The 24,930-nt window shown below is 47.2% G+C and overlaps 1 protein-coding gene across 1 annotated transcript; it reads left to right on the forward strand.

The window, feature by feature from the left end:
• Positions 1–13,850: 13,850 nt before the first annotated feature.
• Positions 13,851–24,523, forward strand: LOC143988344 (olfactory receptor 5A2-like). Its single transcript, XM_077487829.1, has 2 exons — positions 13,851–14,293; positions 23,379–24,523. The coding sequence occupies exons 1-2, from the start codon at positions 13,855–13,857 to the stop codon at positions 23,900–23,902; spliced, it is 963 nt and encodes a 320-aa protein (XP_077343955.1). The 5' UTR covers positions 13,851–13,854; the 3' UTR covers positions 23,903–24,523.
• The last annotated feature ends 407 nt before the right edge of the window (positions 24,524–24,930 follow it).

The raw sequence follows: 24,930 nt of genomic DNA on the forward strand, positions 1-24,930 counted from the left end.
CTTGTGAAGCATTTGCTGAATGCGGACAAATCTATCATTTCTAAATACTGAAAAACCACACAAGTTCCTACAGTGGTGGGGTGGCTGCATTCAGTAGATTCAATCAATAAACTGGAAGAAATAGCAGCTATTGCCTTAGAGAATACAGAAAAATTTCAGAAATTGTAGAGGCCCTGGTTTATATTCAAATATTTAGGCTCTTATGATCCACTACAGAATGGTTAACTAGCCCTGGTCAAAGGATATTTGTTCTGTTCATTTATGTCAGTATATGTATGCCTAAGTTTACTTCTGTTCATGTGATTGAACTATGTTCAGACAGACATTAACTTTTACTATAAAATTAATACTTAACTTTACTAATTTACTATACAAAATTTAATGGAGGACTGCAAGTCCCAGCATCCCCAGTAACCCCCTTTGTGAAGGACTACAAGTCCCAGCATCCCTTATCCTCCCCTTTGTGGAGGACTACAAGTCCCAACATCCTCTGTCCTCCCCTTTGCGGGGGACTACAAGTTCTAGCACCCCATGTCATTCTGTGATTCTTCTATATGGTGGACTACAAGACCCTAGAACCCCCAAAGGTGATTAGTTGGTGACTGCCCATCTCCTATTCTCTTTTATCTCTCAGTGACGTGGAAGGTTCTCTGTGGGTTCTGACCAATCGGCATTGAGAATGTCCAGTCCCTGGGGTGCTATGGAGGTGCTGAGCACCATTCTTTGGTAAATGGTGAGGGTAGATCCCAGTCAGTGTGGATCCTTCACTCCCCCACTGCTCCTTTCAGCCACTGGGGGTCAAGAGAAATACTTTCACGTATGGATGGGTGACCATGTGACAGTGAAGGGGGGAGTGGGGGGTTGCGGGTGCAAGAAATGGGAACATGTGCTGCTTGGAAGGGGGGGTTCAAGGAAAGGGGAGCATGTGCTGTTTGGAAGGGGGGGGGGGTTTGGGGATGCAAGGAAAGGGGAGCATGTGCTGCTTGGAAGAGAAGGGGGGTTGTGCATAGAAAGGGGAGCATGCGCTGCTTAGAAGAGGAGGGCATTGGGGGTGCAAGAACAGGAGAGCATTTGCTGCTTGGAAGAGGGAGGGGGGGAGTTTGGGGATGTAAGGAAATAGGAGAATTTGCTGCTTGGAAGAGAATGGGGTTGTGCAAGGAAAGGGGAGCATGTGCTGCATGGAAGAGTTGAGAGCATTGAGTGTGCAATGAAAGGGGAGCATGTGATGCTTGGGAGAGGGAGGAGGGATTGGGGTGCAAAGAAAGGGGAATATTTGCTGCTTTGGAGAGAAGGGGGGATGGTGCAAGGAAAATGTAGCATGTCCTGCTTGGAAGAGGTGAGGGTGTTGGGGATGCAAGGAAAGGGGAGAATGTGCTGCTTTGGAAGGGTGTCAGTTTCAGGCTTCATTTAGACTTGTGGCTGGGGAGCAGTAAAATTAGATGGTTGTGCTGTGGTTCTACTGCCCACCAACTACCTGCCTGAACAGTGAAATGCAGCTGCTACACACCTCTATTTCTATTCTATTTCTAGAGAATTCTGTCGCGCACAAGCTCAAATTGTAGACACAGATGTCAGCACATGTCAATGATAAACAACTGACCGCACTCTGATGATGTTGGCATTTTTTTAAAACGTTATTGTTTCAGATACTTATACAAAAGGCCAGCCTAGAACTTCCTTGCTCTGACGCTTTTAACCTGAAAAGAGACCAATGGCTCCCTCTGTGTATTTTTTAAAGTGGTTGTAAACCCTTACAAACCACTTTGACCTACAGGTAAGCCTAGATTAAGGCTTACCTGTAGGTCCAAGAAATATCTCCTAAACCTATATGGTTTAGGAGATATTTACAAAAAGACAGGCACCACTGTCTACGGCGCATGGGCCATAGACAGCGGCGTGCAGGCACACTGAGCAGGCCGCAGATCACTGCGATATGCCGCTCGTGTCGGCTCCTGTGCGCATGCGCGGCGAATCACAGCGCCAGAGCAGCGAGACCCGGAAGTCACTCTGGGATACATGGCAGTGGTGAACATGAAGACGGAGGACCGCTTCGGGGGCTTCGTTCTCAGGTAAGTTATTCATAATGAGCTAGCATGCTATGCATACTAGCTCATTATGCCTTTGCCTTGCAGGTTGCTTTTTTTTTCAACTGCCTTTACTTCCTCTTTAAGGGACAGGTTCTCTTTACTGAGACATCAGGGGTCTATTAAAGCCCTGATGTCACCCCTGCACTCCATTGAAGCCAATGAAGCACAGATCGTGCAATATTAGCTTCTTTCCCAGGTAAAGGGACAGCAAAAACCTGAAGTGCTGTTCTGCCCATCCCTTCTGGGTTTTTACTAGTCAGGGGAGATCAGCGATAACTGCCATGCAGGTTCTGGGCCCACAAGTGAAATGGTGGGGACATTACATGGGGGTCAGGGTCTATGGAAATGATCAGGTGGCTGTGAAGCTGTGAGTGTATGTGTGTAAAACCCTATACTGATTGCAGTAAAAGGGTTAAGGTGTCAGTAAACCCAAATAAAACTGTTCCAGTTTCAGCTATAAAACTGGTCAGTAAATAGTAAATATTTGGTGATCCCGCCAGTAGCCTCACTCCCGGTGGCAATGCTTCAGAGGGTGATCTTCCCTCTGCAGCATTGCCATCAGCCCTCACATTGTCCAGTTTTGTCAACAGCCACAATCTCGCACACTGCTTCCCATTTCCTCTCCACTCCAGCAAACCCTCATGATGTATAACTTCCTTAAGAACTTGTTTTAAATTACTGGTGGCAGCAATAAGGCTGCATTCACAATTGTGCAATTTCCATTGCGACTTTGAATGTGTGTGACTTTGGCTCTTGACTTTTGACTTGTGGCAGATAAAAAGTACAGAATTGTATTCATGTAATGCAACTGATTTACTACAACCCCTCTGTGTTCCTTTTCAGCTCTATACACTACTTACCTCTAAGCCCACGTACACACGGTCGGAGATTTTGCCAACCAAATCCGTCGGATTTTGTCCGTCGGATTTAGTCCGACGGATTGTGTCCGAAACTGTTGCATACACGCGGTCGGACTAAGTTGTCGAAAAATCCGATCTTTCAGAACGTGATGACGTAATTTAGTTACGATGGGACTACATTCAGGCTTGTAGCCAATAGCTTTGATGTAGGAATTTGATCTGAGCATGCGTGGCACTTGGTCCGATCAAAATTCGCTACACATGATCGGAGTATGTCCGATCGAACCAGTTGGTCGGGAAATATTTCCAACATGTTGGAAAATTGGGTCCGACGGAGATTCGGACGGAATCAGTCCGATGCATACCACACACAGTCGGATTATCTGACAACACGGTCCGATAAGACGCATTCCGACGGATTCACCGACCGTGTGTACAAGGCTTAAGGATGTTCTTCTCCGCCTCGTGCCGGTGTTCTGGCAGATAGTGTCCTGCCATCATATAGTGTCCGCTCCGTACTGCGCATGCGCAGTACGGGGCAGAAGAAGCTTCAGAAAATTTCCAAAGATTCACGGCGCCTGCGCCGTGAGTGGAGGTGGTAGCCCCACCATCCAAGCGGACATAGGTTTGTGAAAATTAGAGGGCCCCTCTCGGGCGAGCTTCGCTCGCCACGCTTCGGGCTCGGCCTCGCTGCGCTCGGCTCTTTTATATTCCTACTCTATGTCCACTTGGATGGTGGGGATAGAACCTGGACTCACGGCGCAGGCGCCGTTCATCCTCGGCTATTTTCGGAATCTGTGTGTGCTGTGTACTGCGCATGCACAGTACACAGCAGACACTATCCGATGGGGGACCATATATGATAGGACACCGGCTCCTCCATACCTCGTCTGATATACACGATGAAACAAAACATGCATAGGCTGCTCTGGCAGAGCCACTTACCTGAGGACCTACCCGATGCTACTGGTCCACATCACCATCTACTACAAGGAGCCATGAAGACTGCTAACTGTAAGGAATATGTGACTAGTGTACCTTCTCTGTACAACACTGCGGTATATGTCAGAGCTATATAAATGTATAATAATAATAATAATAGTGTGTGACTGTGGGGGGAGATTAAAATATTCACAGCAGGTGTACAGACCCGGGAACTCAGCACAAGAATGGTGGGAACCCCATAGGCACAGCAGGTATACAAACCTGGGAACTCAGCACAGGGATGATGAGAACCCCTCATAATGGGCACATCAGGTGTACAGAACTGGGAACTCAGCACAGGGATGGTGGGAACCATCAGCGGGTGTACAGACCTGGAAACTCAGCACAGGGACAGTGAGAACCCCTCATAATGGGCACAGTGGGTGTATAGACCTAGGGACTCAGCACAGGCATGGGGGAACCCCTTATAATGGGTAAAGCAGGTGTTCAGACCCAAGAACCCAGCACAGGGATGGTGGGAACCCTTTATGGTGGGCACAGCAGGTGTACAGACCCGGGAACTTAGCACAGGGATGGTGGGAACTTCTTATAATGAGCACAGCAGGTGTACAGACCTGGGAACTCAGCACAGGGATAGTGAGAAACTGCTATTCCGCTCCTTGACAGCGAGGTGTGAGGTTGCTAGTCCCTTTGCAACTATGCTTCCAGAGACCAGGGGCTAGAGTTGCTTTTCTGCCCCAGGAGGGATGTTGGATCCTGGGGAAGACCCTGGCGGGGGCCCCCTGGCTAGGCCTGTGGAAGATTCTGGGCCGGGCCAAATGAGTGATGAGTCCCTGTCTGCCTTTAGACAGAGGATTGTTGGAAAACTGAAGGGGATTGAGGAAGAAGAGGAGAAATTGTTGATTTTGATGAAGCAGAAGGAGCTGGTGAGCTCTCTGAAGGAGAATAGTGGCATATTTAAAGAAAAATACAGAAATGAAGAAAGATTTAGCCAAATGAGAAGAGGAGCCGCTTCCTGCATGGAGAGTGAGGAGATGCAGGTACAGACAGCAGAGAGTGAGAAAGTGGGCCCGGAGGATGAGCCCAGCTCTTCAACATCTCAGCTCATCTCAATAGACATGGGCGCCGTCAATAAATTAGTTACGGTTCGTAGTAGAATTAATTCATACTTCATAATTCACGTCTGAAATTCAATTTCAATTCATACGAAATATGAATTGTCGTTAGGTTCATTAACTTGTATGAACGTTCTTTACAATGAATTTAAAGGCAAAAATATATACCTCAATATGACAGTCGATGCTGATGGAAGTTTGGTTTTTATCCGAAATACGAAATTCCGTTGAAGAATTTCCTATTCGAAATATGAATTTTCGTTAGATGCGTTCACTTTTCAGTCCAAATTTCATTACTACGGAAACAACACGTGACTTGGTTGACCAATCAGAGGTTTTCTTCTGCTGCTGAGGCCTACAGGGCAGGCCCGATCAAGTGACTTCCCTTTGTGGGTTAGTTAGTGTAGAGGAGCAGATCACACAATTATTTGTCTGTGTATCTGAGCGAAAATCTTTGCAATCCTTAGTTTTTCATTGTTCATTTTAGTTTATATCTGTTGTAGTTTGCGAGTGTATCATCTGTTAGTGTTAACTTTTAAAGGAAAAATGAGCAGCAAACAAGGCCAAAAAAGCAGTAAGAGTGCTGCTGGGAGAGGGAGAGCTATGAGCTGTGTACAGGAACAGCAGATGGGACGTTCTGTCTGTGCTCCCCCTGAGCTCAGCTCACCTACCATAAAGCTGAGGCGAATGGGAGTGAAGACTGCTGGTGGCAAAGAGCTGGACAAACAGCAGACATTTTCACGTCGCCAGCTGTTCCAGGATTTACCTCCTAGAACCAGCAGCACAATTCATAGCAAAAGTAGCGCTACCACCTCTGCCACTGCTGCTGGTAGCATGCTGCCCATTGGTACCTTTTATGGAAGAGGGTAGGCCAAAGGGGTTCCCAGTGCACATACATTTGTGCAGCCAAAGCTGGAGATCCTGGCCATACAGTAGGAAACATGTCAGGGGGCCGAGGCTCATGATGATGTCACCACCACCATTGCTGCCAGTGGCATCACCATCAGCACTACAGGGAGCTTGGCAGTGATCAGCAAGGAGACAGAGTTTACTGCTTCTAATGATCACTGTTCCCTTGGCAATGTGAAAGAGGTGGAAGCAGGCTTTTCTGACATTGTTGCAAACAAATTAAATTTCCAGCCCTCTACCCATATTGGCACCACCGACAGCCCAGAAAGTATCTCCCCTCAGTCCCCACTACTTTTCTCTCCTGAAAAGACCAAGTGCTTTCTAAGCCTCCAGCATCAGAATGGGCCAATGCAACCATTAGGCTTCAATCCATCACAGCACCCAAAATAGCTGGGATGTTCAGGTCTCTTCCTCCTGCTACTCAGAAAGAGAGTGTGACCACTGCAGTGGAAGGGATTCCATCAGGCAGTGTCATTGGTGGTGGCTGCCGTTCCAGCATTTGGCAACATTTGAAAAGAATTGGTGTCGGTCAGAAGGCCAAGCCCGACCCCTGAAAAATAACCCCACACTATAATCCCCAAATGATTTAGAGGGATGGCCAAATACTTTTGGCAATATAGTGTGGATGAACGAGTTTGGGGTGAACTTGACTGGCCTGCATTCATCACCTTTGGGATGAATTAGAGAGAAGTCAGGCCTTTGTGTCAAACATCAGTGCCTGACCTCACAAATGTGCTTCTGAAAGAATGGTCAAACATTCCCATAGATACACTCCTAAACCTTGTGGACAGCCTTCCCAGAAGAGCTGAAGCTGTTATAGCTGCAAAGGGTGAGCCAACTCAATATTGACCCCTACGGAGCAGCGAGACCCACGGAGACCCACCAAGAAGATGGACGCTCGGAACTACAGGGGACAGCTGTGACTTCGCTGTCTCCTGTGTCAGGTAAGTGACACATAATGGACTACTATGCGATGCATAGTAGTCCATTATGCTTTACCTTTGCAGGGAATCAAAGAGGAAGTAAACCCATCAGGGTTTACTTCCTCTTTAAGTGGTTAAACTTCCTGCATTTACACTGGTTGAAAGCTTGGCAGACTGCCCAGATTATTTGTTTACACAAGAAGTTCTATTCCTTTGATACAAGAAGTAAGCGTTAGTTACAATGTTTCAAGTTCTACACTTGGCAGATTGCCCGGGATGCTTTCTTATGACAGCTGAGTGAGCAGATAATCTCTCCACTTGTTTATATGAAAGAATCGCTTACTCTCAGCGGAAGAGATCGTCAGGGGGGTGAATTGAGATCGCGTTCTTTTAACGATTAATCGTGCAGCTCTAGTGTAAAGGCAGGCATCCCAATACCTTTGGTAATATAGTGTAAGTGTCAGAGGTAGTTTGGACTGAGACTGCTCTCATAGGGTCTTAAAGTACTGGCACTTCCCTGTCCTCAGCAGTGCCCTAGACTGTGAGCTTTCAGAAGAATGCCCTCCTGTACCATGCAGTGCTCGTGAGATTGCACTGGGTGCCAATAGCTGTGCAGTAGTGCAGGATAACCATATACCAAAAAACTATCCTTGTGGTCCCCAGCTGTGAGACCTTAGACTGTCCAATATTCCTAGTTGCTTAATTTGGCCCCCCCCCCCTTCCCCAAAGCACTCACCCGCCCACGTTGAGGGCACGTGGCCTGGTACGGTTCAGGTGGGGGGGGGGGGGCGCTTGCTCGTCCCCACCCCCTTTCCTGACCAGCTGGGCTGCGTCTATGCTGCTGCTTTCACCATTTGTAGCCCTGTCCACATTATTGTGATGTTTATTTTGTTCTTTAGTGTCTTACCTAAATTATGAGTTGATCTTAATCTTTACAACTCTGCTCTCTTGCTCCTCTTGTAGTCTAATTTTGGTGTGAAAAGTTTGCTCTGTAAGACGCCATGCACACTGGCTCAAAAATCTTCTAGTATAGGAGTTTTACGTTTTGAATGTAGAAGCAGCTCAATGTTATCCTGTGTCCATGCATATTAGGACGACTACAGGCATATTTTAAGCTCAATGTTTAGAGGTAGGACAAAAAAAAACTTCTGGTTTGCATTTCTGATTGGGGCTTTCTGGGACAAAAAACTCATCTAACCTCTGTACAAAAACATATGAGCGTATGAGCTCTATATGAGCGTTTTTTCGCTGCCAGGGGAACTGGCATTTTTGTAAACCCGTTGTGCTTGGAGACCTAGCGATGGATCAACTTCAGTACAACCAGCCTGCCTATAGACAAATCGAAATTTGGCTGGTACCTGCTAAACAGGCTGAATTTAGATCCAGCTATGGCCAACTTAAGCCTCAGAAAGACTTCAACCAATATAAATCTGCCCTCCAAAAATACAATTCCTGCCTCCATACTGCCAAACAGAACTATTTTATCACTCTCATTAACACCCTCTCATCCAGTTCCTGTCAACTGTTCTGTACCCTTAACTCTCCACTGCCTCTACTCACTAATTCACTCACTGCCCAGGAGACAGCCAATCACTTCAAAAATAAGATTGCTACAATTCATGATGAGATCCCCACTATACAGGTATCTCCCGCACATAACGCTCCATGTCCACATGAATAATATCCCCTGAACGATCAGGATCCCCTGATGAAGTCACGCGATTGGCGAAACGCGTAGGGAGTGGCCGTGAGTCAGACGTAATACCGGAAGTGACGTAAGACTGGCGGAAGACGCCAGGAAGTCATTTTTCTTATGTGCTGTTTTCACTGATCTTTAATGTGAGAGTCTAACCTTTATTTTTAATAAATTGAATCTTTGTTTTAAATAATACACTATTGGAGCCTTTCTTCCCTTTTCCCTGTATTTTGTACTGAGTGGCATACATGTGTGGAGGTCGCTGCCAGGTTCCTAATACAACTGCTACAGGGATGGATGGCCCTCTGGTGGTCTAATGTGGGTGCCCACATTTTTCAAGCTGCCAACAGTAGAAGACCCCCTGGTGGTAGATGATAGAACAGACAGAAGATTCATTTATTTTACTTGATGTGCTGTTCAATCAAGGAGTGGAGGTGAGAGTTCTGAGAGCCCATAATTTTCCGTGCACTTGTTTTGCCTTTGTTTCTCTGATGGGAATTAATTTTAGTGCCTTTGGTGTCGTCTAAGCCATTAAGAGACTTACTTATATGGACATATTAATGGTGCTTGCTTTCTAAATTTTTAATACATATATTTATTTTGTTTTTATCAGCACTCGTCACTTTATAGATTAATTATCATTCTATGCACTTGTTTGTTTAACCCTGTTACTATACATGAGGTTGCTAAACTTTTTTTCTAAAGCCCACCTAACCACATGCCCCCGGGACCCTCGCAAATATTACAGTCACCCTCTGGATCTATCTATTAGTGGAATATTGCATGATCTTGCCAAAATCACTAATTCACACTAGCAACCAATTATTACCTATAGCGGATAATTGCTAGGGATTTTAAAGTGAATGTATAGCCCAAACCTTTTTTTACTTTTAGGGAGGCTTAAAACCCCTGCCAAGTTAAAATTATGTTTTTTTTTTTTTTAGCTGTCTGTGTACCATCGGAGGAATTTCTCATGTAAACCCATTGAGAAATAGTCTCAACTCTCAAGAAGTTCCCTGAGGAAATGACAGAAGCAATTAACCATTTTTCACTAGGAAAGGAAAGGGGATTTGATTATAAAAAGCTAAAGATGGCAAGGTGATTATTATATAGCGGCCAACGACTCCAAAGTAAGTTCAGGATTCTGCTTAATCAAGTACAGCAAAACATTTTAAAATAATTTAGGCTACTTTTTTAAATGCCACATATATTCCCTACATTGTAAGAACACCAGGCTTTTTCTATTGTACTTTTTTATTAATTTTTTTTTAATATTACTTAATTTGTATCACTTGGTACATCACCTTAGGAGAAAAAGAAACCCTATAAATTAGTATAACTTTAATACACTAGTATTAGGGCTTGTACACGTGTACAAGAGTATAGCCAGAATTTTTGTATTAAATTGTCACATGACTTCAAAGCTTAAAACACTTCGTAATATACATTTTTATTGCATTGTATCATTAACCACTTCAGCCCCAGAAGATTTTACTCCCTTAATGACCAGGCCATTTTTGCGATATGGCACTGCTTTACTTTAGCTGACAATTGTGCGGTCACGTCACACTGTACAAAAAATAAAATTAATGTCCTTTTTCCCCACAAATAGAGATTTCTTTTGGTGGTATTTGATCACCTCTGTGTTTTTTTTTTGTTTGTTTTTTTGCACTATAAACAAAAACAGACTGTAAATTTTTTTTAAAAAAATATATTTTTTTCTTTTCTGCTATAAAACATACCCAATAAAAAAATGGAAACAATCAAATTTCCTGATAGACTCCATGGCAGCCTACGTGTGGGATTAACTCCAATGCTATAGGACTCCACTTCCATAAATTTGAGCTCACCACTAGAGACTGCATTCCTTTTTTGTCCTCCTCTATGGACCTATATCGCATGTATTTTTGTTCCTGCATGACGTCCACTTGGGATGTCTCCGGAAGTTGGCATACCATTCATGCGGTGCAAGCCCAGGGCCCAGCCATGGGCAGGTGTGTGGCTTTTCAGACAGAGGATACCCCAGTGATGATAGGAAAATTGCCTGGGTACGCCCGAGATGGACATCTGGCAAGCTTTCGTTCGGCTGGCAAGGTCTGACGCTTTTTTCTTTTCCATGGCAGCCGCTTATGTTTTATGTGTTGTTTGGGTTGTTTTCCCCTTGGTTGTCCTCCACTTTTAGTTTCTCACCCGTCATGGTGCCTGGAACAGTCCTGCGTTCCAGGACTCCGAAGTTCTTCCCGGTTTGCAGCCACCGCGGGCTTCTGCGCACGTGCGAGGCCTTGTGACATCGAGGCTTAGTTCATGCATGCGCGGACCGGCGGATCGCCCAGTGGCCGCACAGGCACTGTTTTGTCGCTCATATAGGCGCAGGCAGGGCCTGGAGGCAGGCGGTGACGTCATCCGGGTGGGGGATTTAAGCAACTGCCAGCCCCTGTCAGGTTGGGAACCACTGTGGGCAGTGCAGCGGGAGCTTCCCCCAGCCCAAGATTACACAGGCTAAGGTCAGCTTCAAGCTATAGCTCTTACTCATTTAGAGCATTTAACCACTTCAGCCCCGGACCATTTTGCTGGCCAAAGAGCAGACCACTTTTTGTGATTCGGCACTGCGTCGCTTTAACTGACAATTGCGCAGTCATGCGACGTGGCTCCCAAACAAAATTGACGTCCTTTTTTTATCACAAATAGAGCTTTCTTTTAGTGGTATTTGATCACCCCTGTGGCTTTTATTTTTTGTGCTATAAACAAAAATAGAGCGACAATTTTGAAAAGAAACACATTATTTTTTACTTTTTGTTATAATAAATATTCCACAAAATATATAAAAAAACGTTTTTTCCCCCAGTTTAGGCCGATACGTATTCTTCTACATATTTTTGGTAAAAAATTACAATAAGCGATTATTGATTGGTTTGCGCAAAAGTTATAGCATTTACAAAATAGGGGATAGTTTTATGACATTTTTATTAATTTTTTTTTTTACTAGTAATGGCGGCGATCAGCGATTTTTATTGTGACTGCGACATTATGGCAGACACATCAGACATTTTTGACACATTTTTGGGACCATTGTCAGTTATACAGCAATCACTGCTATATAAATGCAGTGATTCCTGTGTAAATTACACTGGCAGTGAAGGGGTTAACCAGTGGGTGGCAGTTTAGGGGTTAAGTGTTCCTAGGGGTGTGTTACTAACTGTGGGGGGCTGGGCTTTCTTTTAGTGAACACTGATCTCTGTTCCAATCACATGGAGCAGAGATCAGCATCACTTGTTGCTAGGCAGAACTGGGAGATGCTGTTTACAACGGCATCTCCCAGTTCAGCTGCCCCGTGAGACGATTGTGGGTATGCCCGTGGCGATCGAATCCGCGGGACCCGCGACCGGACTCACGGGGGTCCCGGCCGGCGGCGCGCTCGCAATGGCAGGACGGCATTTAAAATTGGACATACCTGTATGCAAATATGCCTGCCCGTGCCATTCTGCCGACGTACATCGGCGTGCGCCGGTCGGGAAGCGGTTAAAAAAAATGAAAAATGCTTCTTCTTTTTCTTAGGTTTTGCCTAAAAACACTGTGTGATCTCTTCTGTATTGACGTACCATTCAAGCATCATGGACAGGCCACCGCCTTCATGCAGCCAGCCCTCACGCACAAGGTATGTGCCGATGAGGAGGAGTTTTCACGGATATATATATATATACGTTTGATATGCATTAAACGTTAAAATTCGCATCCCCCCTTTCCTCCAGTCCTTCCAGGTCAGACCACCGAAGTGTGGTCCGAGACGGCAGAGACCTTGTCAGGCTGCAACAGCTTCACTCATCATCCCGGTCCAGACATGACTCTCCATCTAGGACCCAACAGCAGAAGAGATGTTCCCGTTGCTCCTCCAAACAGAGGACATGTTCCCATTCCTCCTCCAGTCACCGCACCCACCGCCATGACAGCTGCTCTGGTCACAGAGCCTGCTGGGGATGAGGGACAGGGGTCCCGGAGGGCAAATCACTGTGTGATCCATGTTATGTTCAAGAGGTTGGGGAAAAAGAGATGGAAAACAAACAAATGGAGTATCAGAGTGTGGTGCAGCAATCTCTGAAGGAGTGGGATACAACACGCACGCCGAGCCAGTGGCTTCGACTCAGGGGTGGATCCAGAGTCTAGTCTCGGGAGGGGCACTGCCAGAAAATTAGGTGTTGCTTGCTTAAAATCACTGATAACCGCCATTATTACATAGAATGCATTAGGATATAAAACTTTTAGGCTTTAGAACCACTTTAAGTCCACTTTACCTTGGGTTGTTATCAGAAATAATATCCCTCTGCAGTTGATCAAGAGAAATTATTTTGCCATAGGTTTTTCCATCTGCTTCCTAAGTTTTCAAAGAATCCGAGCTTCAAGTTCCCAATGCTGACCTCCCTACCCGATTCCCTCCTCTCACCTTCCCAAACCCCTCTCTCTACAAAAAAAGTCTGTCTTCTCTTTCGTCCTTCTCTCTTTCTTGGTTTAGCTGGTTTGTGACTAGTTGATTTTATACTCAATGCTCACCTCTTGGCATTACCACTATTTGCTGTGGAATAATATTACCTTCCAGTGTCATCTGGTCACCCCCTTTATTTCTTTCATTATGGAAATTGTTATTCCCTTGTCTTTGCCAAAAAAATTAAATAAATTAAATAAACATAAATTCAACAATACATTTACATCTGTGTCTCAACTGAAGAGATGAACCCTCAATTTCTCCTAGTTACCATTCTCAAAAAAGTAGAAAGTGGAAAATGGTTTAGAAAATTCAAAATTTTGAGTCATTAGTATATGCAAGTGAGGGAGAATCCTCCAATGGTGACATCTGTTTCTATGACATCTCTCTAAGATAGGGTCATTCTGTTCACTTTTTAGAGATTTTCTCTCATTTTCTGCTGGTTCTCTAGGACATGAAATAACTTGATAGGAGTTTTTCCTTTTTCTATATATAGTTTAATGACCCAGGCAAGTAAACAAGCTGGAGGGGCATTTGCCTGATGCTGGGTAATCACTATCTGGCTGCAAAAAAGGTTTCATTGTTTCAAAGACTCCTAATTTACCTGATTGACTACCAGATAAATGACAATCCCTCACACTAAGCACCCCCTGCTAACTCTATACACCCTACACAACATTAACCCTTACTTATCCAATTTTACCGCAAAATTTGTCCTGCAGGCCGTGTGCCTAATTTTCAGGTTTCACTCTATGCCAAACTTTGTCAGGCAATAGAATTTCAGTCAAAGCAAATGCCTGTGTGTCTAACCTTTTCTATGTTGTTCTTACAGTTGTGTACCTATGGCTGTCAGAAGTCCAGCCAACTCAAGCACTGTGTTTCTTCTCCTGGGCCTCTCTGAAGTTCCTCAGCTTCGTTGTGCTTCTTTCTTGTTATTCCTGAGTATATACCTGATGACATTAATCGGCAACACAGTTGTTCTTACAGCTATTATTTCTAGCACTTTTCTTCATACACCCATGTACTTCTTTCTGGCCAACCTCTCAATCCTAGAAATGTGCTACATAACTATAACTATCCCCAACATTCTCAACAATATCAATAGCCATTGTAATATTATTTCTTTCTGGGCATGTATTTGCCAAGTTTATCTCTTTATGTTGTGTGCTACTACAGAATGTGTTCTTTTAGCTATTATGGCTTATGACCGTTATGTTGCTATTTGTATCCCTTTACGATATAGAATTATCATAAATCATACCTTGTGTCTCCAGTTAACAGGTAGTGATGGACGAACTTCCGACGGGACGTTTCGCGAACGCGAAACGCGAACGGACACAAACGTTCGCGAAAACGACCGTTCGCCGCGGGCTCCATTGACTTCAATGGGAGGCGAATTTCGCAAACCTTTAGGTCGAATTTGCGGCCACGGGGTAATTATTAGGGGGTAGCACGTAGTCCCACCACCTGGACAATAGCATAATACATGTATGAGGTGAATTTGGGATCGATAACTACAAGCATTTTTTTTTTATTTGGGAAATTGTTCTGACAATTCAGGACTATGGAGCTAATGAAGGCAATGGAGGAGAGGGAAGGTCAGGGACCAGGGTAGGCAAACAAGAGGGTGCAGGAGATACAGAGCACTGACAGCAGCACCGTAATACAGAGCACTGACATCAGCACCGTGACATACAGCGCTGACAGCAGCTCCGTGACATACAGCGCTGACAGCAGCTCCGTGACATACAGCGCTGACAGCAGCTCCGTGACATACAGCGCTGACAGCAGCTCCGTGACATACAGCGCTGACAGCAGCTCCGTGACATACAGCGCTGACAGCAGCACCGTGACATACAGCGCTGACAGCAGCTCCGTGACATACAGCGCTGACAGCAGCTCCGTGACATACAGCGCTGACAGCAGCTCCGTGACATACAGCACTGACAGCAGCTCCGTGACATACAGCGCTGACAGCAGCTCCGTGACATACAGCGCTGACAGCAGCACCGTGACATACAGCGCTGACAGCAGCTCCGTGACATACAGCGCTGACAGCAGCTCCGTGACATACAGCGCTGACAGCAGCTCCGTGACATACAGCGCTGACAGCAGCTCCGTGACATACAGCGCTGACAGCAGCTCCGTGACATACAGCGCTGACAGCAGCTCCGTGACATACAGCGCTGACAGCAGCTCCGTGACATACAGCGCTGACAGCAGCTCCGTGACATACAGCGCTGACAGCAGCTCCGTGACATACAGCGCTGACAGCAGCTCCGTGACATACAGCGCTGACAGCAGCTCCGTGACATACAGCGCTGACAGCAGCTCCGTGACATACAGCGCTGACAGCAGCACCGTGACATACAGCGCTGACAGCAGCTCCGTGACATACAGCGCTGACAGCAGCTCCGTGACATACAGCGCTGACAGCAGCTCCGTGACATACAGCACTGACAGCAGCTCCGTGACATACAGCGCTGACAGCAGCTCCGTGACATACAGCGCTGACAGCAGCACCGTGACATACAGCGCTGACAGCAGCTCCGTGACATACAGCGCTGACAGCAGCTCCGTGACATACAGCGCTGACAGCAGCTCCGTGACATACAGCGCTGACAGCAGCTCCGTGACATACAGCGCTGACAGCAGCTCCGTGACATACAGCGCTGACAGCAGCTCCGTGACATACAGCGCTGACAGCAGCTCCGTGACATACAGCGCTGACAGCAGCTCCGTGACATACAGCGCTGACAGCAGCTCCGTGACATACAGCGCTGACAGCAGCTCCGTGACATACAGCGCTGACAGCAGCACCGTAAGCAGCCCCAGGAGGAAGTCAGCACAGCACAGGGATGGTGTGATCCCCTCATAATAAGAACCCCCAGGAGGAAGTCAGCACAGCACAGGGATGGTGGGAGCCCCTCATAATAAGAACACCCAGGAGGAAGTCAGCACAGCACAGGGATGGTGGGAACCCCTCATAATAAGCAGCCCCAGTAGAAATATGACACCGCTCAACCTCTTCAAAGAGGAGGGTAGGGGCATATAGTACGGTGTGCTTTTTTGGGTCAGGGAAGTGAGCCAAATGAATTAAGAAGGTCTGTGTGCTTGATTCCAAAAATTGTTTATAGACATATACATGGTCTACTGATCACATGTGTTGAATTCCTCCGAGATCCATGCCTCATTCATTTTTAGAAATGTGAGGTAGTTAACACTGTGGTGAGCTAGGCGAGTACGCTTATCGGTCACAATCCCCCCTGCTGCGCTGAACGTCCTTTCGGACAGGACACTGGATGAGGGGCAAGCCAACAGTTCGATTGCAAATTGGGCAAGCTCTGGCCAGAGGTCAAGCCTGCCCACCCAGTAGTCTAGGGGTTCATCACTCCTCAGAGCGTCCACATCGGCCGTTAACCCAATGTAGTCGGACACCTGACGGTCTAGGCGTTCCCTGATGCTGGATCCGGATGACACCTGTCGATGGGTCGGCTGAAAGAATGACCTCATATCCGAAGTCACCAACACATCTTCAAACCGGCCTCTTCTTGCAGGCGCTGTTGGATTGGTACCCGCAAATCCTTCTCTGGGAGTGGGAATTGCTCCTCTGCCAGCGCACGCAAAAGCAGAATGCAGCATTTCTCGAAGCAAGGCCTGGAAGTGCTGCATTCTGACAGCCCTCTGCGACGGCGGTAACATTTCCGCCATTTTGTGTTTGTACCGGGGGTCTAAGTACGTTGCCACCCAGTACTGGTCCTTGACCCTCATGCTTTTTATACGGGGGTCCCTATTAAAACACTGGAGCATGAAGGCCCCCATTTGCACTAAAGTGGAAGCGGTGTGGTGGCCTGGCTCCTGCTCATCATCCAGGATAATGTCGTCCTCTTCATTCTCCTCTCCCCATCCTCGCACAACAGGGATCCCAGAAAGGTTTAAAGCATGCTCTTCTTGCTCCTGCTCATCCGCCCCGGCACCATCCTCCTCTGACTCCTCATCAGACTCCTGTTGTTGACTTGTCTCAGATAGAGTAGCCCCCCCTGGGAATTCATCCAGCATTGCGACTTCCTCATCTTCCCGCTCCTGCTCCTCCACAGCCTGATCAATGACACGACGCAATGCACGCTCCAGAAAGAAGGCATAAGGTACCATGTCACTGATGGCGCCATGGCTGCGACTGACCAGTTTGGTGATCTCCTCAAATGGCCGCAGAAGTCTGCATGTGTCGCGCATGAGCAGCCACTGGCGCGGTGAAAAAAAACCCAGCTCCCCAGAACCGTTTCTTTCGCAGAGTTCATACAGGTAGACGTTAACTGCACGTTTCTGCTGGAGCAGCCTATCAAGCATATAGAAGGTTGAGTTCCATCGCGTCGGGCAATCGCAAATAAGACGTCTGACCGGCAGATGGTGTCGCCGCTGAATGTCAGCAAGGCGAGCCATGGCCGTGTAAGATCTTCTGAAATGGGCCGAGATTTTCCTTGCCTGCCGCAAGATGTCCTGGACCCCAGGGTATTTGACAAGGAATCGCTGCACGACCAAGTTTAAGACGTGTGCCATGCACGGCACGTGCGTGATTTTGCCCTGTTTCAATGCGCTAAGCAGATTGGCACCGTTGTCACACACCACTTTACCAACTGTCAAATTGAGCGGTGTTAGCCACTCATCTGCCTGTGAACGCAAAGCTGAAAGGAGTGCCGGGCCAGTGTGGCTCTTTGCTTCCAGGCACAACAGACGCAGCACGGCATGGCAACGTCTCACCTGGCATGTGGAATAGGTTCTGGGGAGCTTGGGCGGTGCAGTGGAAGAGACGCTAGCAGCGGAAAAGGAGGAGGCAGCTGAGGAGGAGAGGGAGGAGGATGGAGTAGGAGGAGGAGAAGAAGAGTCAGGCCTGCATGCAATCCGTGGCGGTAAAACCAAATCTACACGGGTGCCACGGGTTACATGCTTGACGGCCGTCAGAAGGTTCACCCAGTGGGCAGTAAAACTGATATACCTTCCCTGCCCGTGTTTGCTAGACCACGTGTCTGTGGTCAGATGTATCTTGGCACCGACACTGTGTGCCAGAGATACATTCACTTGCCGCTGAACATGGCCATATAGCTCTGGGATGCCCTTCTCTGAGAAATACTTCCTTCCTGGGACCTTCCATTGTGGTGTTCCAATGGCCACAAATTTGCGAAAGGCCTCCGAGTCCACCAGTTTATATGGCAGTAGTTGGCGGGCTATGAGTTCTGACAAGCCAGCCGCCAACCGTTGGGCAAGAGGGTTATCCGGCGTCATCATTTTTTTACGCTCAAACATTAGGCCCACGGAAGCCTGCCTTTTTGCAGAAAAATGTGAGCTTGGCGTGATGGAAGGTGGAGTGGAGGACAATTGTGAGGAGAGAGGAGAAGGAGAAGTAGAAGACGAGGCTGGACGGTGAGAGCCTGCAGTGTGGCTTTGTGTGTTCCGTTGCTCCCACTGGGCTCGGTGATGGCTGCTCATGTGCCTTCTTAAGGCGGTCGTCCCTAGGTGAGTATTGGGCTTACCGCGACTAACGCGTTGACTGCAAAGATTGCAGATGGCAACGCTATTGTCAGCAGCGGACACGTTAAAAAAAGCCCACACTGCGGAGCCATGTGCCGGTGTCCTGGGAGCGCCAGATGTGACCGTACATGGTCGATGACTCGCTCCTGATACATTTGCAGTCTGCTTTGTCCCTGCTGTGCAATGTAAGTCATTGCTGCTTCTCCTCCCTATCTGCTGGTCCATATCTCCCTCTGAACTCCCCTCCTCTTCCTCTCTTGTGGGCACCCACGTGACATCACTAGACACGTCATCATCAACGTCACCTTCCCCACCGCTATAAGTAGAGTAGGCAGCAACACCGGGGACCAACCTCCTCCTTGGGCTGATCTGGGTACTGGCGTCAGACTGCTGAGTAGCGCTTGTTGCTACCTCCTCTTCCTGATCCAATACCAAGAGTGGCTGCGCATCAGAAATGTCCTCTTGATATGGATCGGAAAATAATTCCAGTGACTCAAGCGGAAGGTATGTGGTGGTGGTGGTGGTGGTCGTGTTGTTGGTGGTAGTGTCTTTGGGGGTGCACATAGCAGAGAGTGAAGAAGAGGGTGCAGATCGAGAGGATGAGGAGGGTGCAGAAGAGTAAGGCTGAGCGAGCCACTCAACCAAGTCTGGTGCATCCTTTAAAGTAATTGAACGCACCTTCTGCAACTTCCCACTTTGGCTCAAGCCTGTTGCTCCTGCCCTACCCCTACCACCCCTGCGGAAGGGCCTGCCTCTTCCTCTGCATGTCATTTTTTAAATGACCCTGTGACAAAACTCTTAGTCCCTATACCGCTGAAGGACTGCTGCAGTATAGGTGAGCGGTCAGCAGTGGTGCACGTCAACCCTATCTATTGTGGACCTATAGCGGTCCTTACAGAACAGCAGACTGTACCGCACTCAAGCCTATGTACCGTAGCACCCTATACCAAGTTACCAGTCCTTATAAGAACTTTTGTGGACCAAGCAGGTTGTGTATTAGTGTTTAGCAGACTGTACGTCAGTCCCTATACCGCTGAAGGACTGCTGCAGTATAGGGCAGCGGTCAGCAGTGGTGCACGTCAACCCTATCTATTGTGGACCGATAGCGGTCCTTACAGAACAGCAGACTGTACCGCACTCAAGCCTATGTACCGTAGCACCCTATACCAAGTTACCAGTCCTTATAAGAACTTTTGTGGACCAAGCAGGTTGTGTGTTAGTGTTTAGCAGACTGTGCGTCAGTCCCTATACCGCTGAAGGACTGCTGCAGTATAGGGCAGCGGTCAGCAGTAGTGCACGGCAACCCTATGTATTGTGGACCGATAGCGGTCCTTACAGAACAGCAGACTGTAACGCACTCAGGCCTATGTACCGTAGCACCCTATACCAAGTTACCAGTCCTTATAAGAACTTTTGTGGACCAAGCAGGTTGTGTGTTAGTGATTAGCAGACTGTACGTCAGTCCCTATACCAATGAAGGACTGCTGCAGTATAGGGCAGCGGTCAGCAGTAGTGCACGGCAACCCTATGTATTGTGGACCGATAGCGGTCCTTACAGAACAGCAGACTGTAACGCACTCAGGCCTATGTACCGTAGCACCCTATACCAAGTTACCAGTCCTTATAAAAACTTTTGTGGACCAAGCAGGTTGTGTGTTAGTGTTTAGCAGACTGTGCGTCAGTCCCTATACCGCTGAAGGACTGCTGCAGTATAGGGCAGCGGTCAGCAGTGGTGCACGTCAACCCTATCTATTGTGGACCGATAGCGGTCCTTACAGAACAGCAGACTGTACCGCACTCAAGCCTATGTACCGTAGCACCCTATACCAAGTTACCAGTCCTTATAAGAACTTTTGTGGACCAAGCAGGTTGTGTATTAGTGTTTAGCAGACTGTACGTCAGTCCCTATACCGCTGAAGGACTGCTGCAGTATAGGGCAGCGGTCAGCAGTGGTGCACGTCAACCCTATCTATTGTGGACCGATAGCGGTCCTTACAGAACAGCAGACTGTACCGCACTCAAGCCTATGTACCGTAGCACCCTATACCAAGTTACCAGTCCTTATAAGAACTTTTGTGGAACAAGCAGGTTGTGTGTTAGTGATTAGCAGACTGTACGTCAGTCCCTATACCAATGAAGGACTGCTGCAGTATAGGGCAGCGGTCAGCAGTAGTGCACGGCAACCCTATGTATTGTGGACCGATAGCGGTCCTTACAGAACAGCAGACTGTACTGCACTCAGGCCTATGTACCGTAGCACCCTATACCAAGTTACCAGTCCTTATAAGAACTTTTGTGGACCAAGCAGGTTGTGTGTTAGTGTTTAGCAGACTGTGCGTCAGTCCCTATACCGCTGAAGGACTGCTGCAGTATAGGGCAGCGGTCAGCAGTAGTGCACGGCAACCCTATGTATTGTGGACCGATAGCGGTCCTTACAGAACAGCAGACTGTAACGCACTCAGGCCTATGTACCGTAGCACCCTATACCAAGTTACCAGTCCTTATAAGAACTTTTGTGGACCAAGCAGGTTGTGTGTTAGTGATTAGCAGACTGTACGTCAGTCCCTATACCAATGAAGGACTGCTGCAGTATAGGGCAGCGGTCAGCAGTAGTGCACGGCAACCCTATGTATTGTGGACCGATAGCGGTCCTTACAGAACAGCAGACTGTAACGCACTCAGGCCTATGTACCGTAGCACCCTATACCAAGTTACCAGTCCTTATAAAAACTTTTGTGGACCAAGCAGGTTGTGTGTTAGTGTTTAGCAGACTGTGCGTCAGTCCCTATACCGCTGAAGGACTGCTGCAGTATAGGGCAGCGGTCAGCAGTGGTGCACGTCAACCCTATCTATTGTGGACCGATAGCGGTCCTTACAGAACAGCAGACTGTACCGCACTCAAGCCTATGTACCGTAGCACCCTATACCAAGTTACCAGTCCTTATAAGAACTTTTGTGGACCAAGCAGGTTGTGTATTAGTGTTTAGCAGACTGTACGTCAGTCCCTATACCGCTGAAGGACTGCTGCAGTATAGGGCAGCGGTCAGCAGTGGTGCACGTCAACCCTATCTATTGTGGACCGATAGCGGTCCTTACAGAACAGCAGACTGTACCGCACTCAAGCCTATGTACCGTAGCACCCTATACCAAGTTACCAGTCCTTATAAGAACTTTTGTGGAACAAGCAGGTTGTGTGTTAGTGATTAGCAGACTGTACGTCAGTCCCTATACCAATGAAGGACTGCTGCAGTATAGGGCAGCGGTCAGCAGTAGTGCACGGCAACCCTATGTATTGTGGACCGATAGCGGTCCTTACAGAACAGCAGACTGTAACGCACTCAGGCCTATGTACCGTAGCACCCTATACCAAGTTACCAGTCCTTATAAGAACTTTTGTGGACCAAGCAGGTTGTGTGTTAGTGATTAGCAGACTGTACGTCAGTCCCTATACCAATGAAGGACTGCTGCAGTATAGGGCAGCGGTCAGCAGTAGTGCACGGCAACCCTATGTATTGTGGACCGATAGCGGTCCTTACAGAACAGCAGACTGTACTGCACTCAGGCCTATGTACCGTAGCACCCTATACCAAGTTACCAGTCCTTATAAAAACTTTTGTGGACCAAGCAGGTTGTGTGTTAGTGTTTAGCAGACTGTGCGTCAGTCCCTATACCGCTGAAGGACTGCTGCAGTATAGGGCAGCGGTCAGCAGTAGTGCACGGCAACCCTATGTATTGTGGACCGATAGCGGTCCTTACAGAACAGCAGACTGTAACGCACTCAGGCCTATGTACCGTAGCACCCTATACCAAGTTACCAGTCCTTATAAGAACTTTTGTGGACCAAGCAGGTTGTGTGTTAGTGATTAGCAGACTGTACGTCAGTCCCTATACCAATGAAGGACTGCTGCAGTATAGGGCAGCGGTCAGCAGTAGTGCACGGCAACCCTATGTATTGTGGACCGATAGCGGTCCTTACAGAACAGCAGACTGTACCGCACCCAAGCCTATGTACCGTAGCACCCTAGACAGACCAAGTTACCAGTCCTGATAAAGAGCTTTGTGGAACAAGTGAGTTGTGAATGATTAGCAGACTGCAGCAGAAGGGCAGCAGTCAAGTATAATATTCTTTCTATATTTGGAAGAAAGAATATTATACGTGTACAAGCCTATTACCGTACCACTGATACCAGTCCTGAAAAGAACCTTTGTGGAACTAATAGTAACAGCAAGTCTTTAAAATTATCCTCACTGCCTGACACACTGCTTCCTGCCTGTCCCTATACAAATTGGCAAAAAAGAGTAGGCTGGAACGATTAGCTGGAACAGCTCTTTTGTGGACCTGATAGTAACAGCTAATGATGATGATGATGATGATGATGAAGAAAGACTAATCTGGCTGAGCTGTCCCTAAAATAGCAGCATACAGCGCTCTGTCCCTTTATCTAAACTGACAAAAGAAACTCAGGCTGCTGACCTAACACCTATACCAGTCCTGAAAAGAACTTTTGTGTACCAAATAGCTAGCGTTTTCTCTGTCCCTACTCCACACAGGATCCTTTCCCTACAGTGACAGAAGAAAGAATGTAAAATGGCCACCGGATCGGGTGTATTTATAGGTTAGGGGGAATGTCCAAGTGTCCATGAGCTGTCATGTCTCAATTGGTTGTCCTGTAACACATGATAAACGTGTCACGAAAGGTTAAAGTTCTTGTATACATTAAACACGTAAGTCCGCCGGGGCGAACGACGGAAAAAGGCGTTCGAACCCGCGGACGGCGAAAGTCGGAAATTCGCCGCGAAACGACCGCCGGGCGAACCGTTCGGCCATCACTATTAACAGGGGCCGCATGGGCCAGTGGCATTGTGAACTCCATCATACAATCCCTTCCCACTTCTCTTCTCCCATACTGTGGACTAAACAAGATAGATAGATTGTACTGTGAGGTTCAGCCACTGTTACAATTGTCTTGCAGTGACGCATATATCAACAAGGTTTTGACTTCTGTTTCTGCTACAGTGTTCGGAGTTGGGTTCATGACATTTATTTTGATTACCTACATCTTTATCATTTCAACCATTCTCCAAATCCCATCTTTACATGGGAGGATGAAAGCTTTCTCAACCTGTAGTTCTCACATCACGGTGGTCACCATGTATTATGGTGCTCTCATTTTCATGTACATGAGGCCAACATCCTCCGATTCACAGAGAATGGACAGTGTTGTGTCTGCCATCCACTGCATGATCATCCCAGTACTGAACCCAATTATTTATAGCTTGAGGAACAAGGAAGTAAAACGGGCCATTACAAAAAATCTTAAATTACCCTGCAACAGTCAAACGGCAAGACTTGGTGGGCACTGATAATGGTTAAGCTACTGTACATTTGGAAAGAAACCATTATCTTCTCTTTTGCACAGTACAGGGAAGGTAGATCTGGGCTGTCAGTCACAATCCACATATCAATAACAACCCAGCCCTTCACATGTCACATTTCACTGCTGTATATATAGCATATAAAGAAATTACATGACTTCAAAATTATAACATATCTTACTTCAACTGAGGTAATGAGTTAAAACAACTCGATAACCAGTTTTATAAATACTGCTGTAAGTTAAAAAGTGCAGGCACCTATAAGTCCCTACACACATCTGCAGAAACTTCCATGCACTGCCATTAATCTTAAATGTTGGGTCATTTTGATGGGTAAAGCTCTGATATTTCTTGCTAGTTTTGAGGCTTGGCTGTTCCTCCCTACCATCCACACATTCATATTAGCCCTTCCCCCCAAAAAAGACTACCTCACTGGCCAGTAGGGATAAGCCCGATGTTCGAGTCAAACGTAAGTTCAACTGGAACATTGGGTGTTTGTCGAACAGTGGCCGATATGCGGTGTTTGCGCCAAATTCAAAAGTTGTTGGAACACCACTAAAGTCTATGGGAGACTAACATAAGTGCCCCCCCTCCTGCCCTCCTGAGCCATACCAGGCCACATGCCCTCAACATGGGGAGGGTGCTTTGGGGTAGCCCCCCAAAGCACCTTGTCCCCATGTTGATGGGGACAAGAGCCTCATCCCCACAACTCTTGCCAGGTGGTTATGGGGGTCTCTGGGTAGGGGGCTTATTGGAATCTGAAAGCCCCCTTTAACAAGAGGACCCCTAGATCCCAGCTACCCAGTACTCCTACCATTTTACAAAAAGAGTGTCAAAATTGTAAAAAAGACAAGAGACAGCTTGGGACAAGTCCTTTATTAAAAAAAAATAATAATTAAACTGTCCCACTGTGTAAGTTCATGCCGCCCGACAGACCGAAAAAGAAAAAAAAAAGCAGCAACTGATCCGCCTCCATGGGAGGCTCCTGCCAAGTGACAAGTCTTCGCTGTGACAGC

The sequence above is a fragment of the Lithobates pipiens genome, unplaced genomic scaffold, assembly GCF_037356315.1.
Source record: "Lithobates pipiens isolate NorthernLeopardFrog02 unplaced genomic scaffold, aLitPip1_a1.2 Scaffold_1, whole genome shotgun sequence".
In the NCBI taxonomy this organism is placed as follows: Eukaryota; Metazoa; Chordata; class Amphibia; order Anura; family Ranidae; genus Lithobates; species Lithobates pipiens.

Bases quoted from the DNA above. Each gene is read 5' to 3' on its own strand.
- LOC143988344 (XM_077487829.1), top strand. From the start codon at position 13,855: ATGGCTGTCAGAAGTCCAGCCAACTCAAGCACTGTGTTTCTTCTCCTG. The intron at 14,294-23,378 runs GTAGTGATGGAC...CACTATTAACAG, and splicing joins CTTGTGTCTCCAGTTAACAG to GGGCCGCATGGGCCAGTGGC.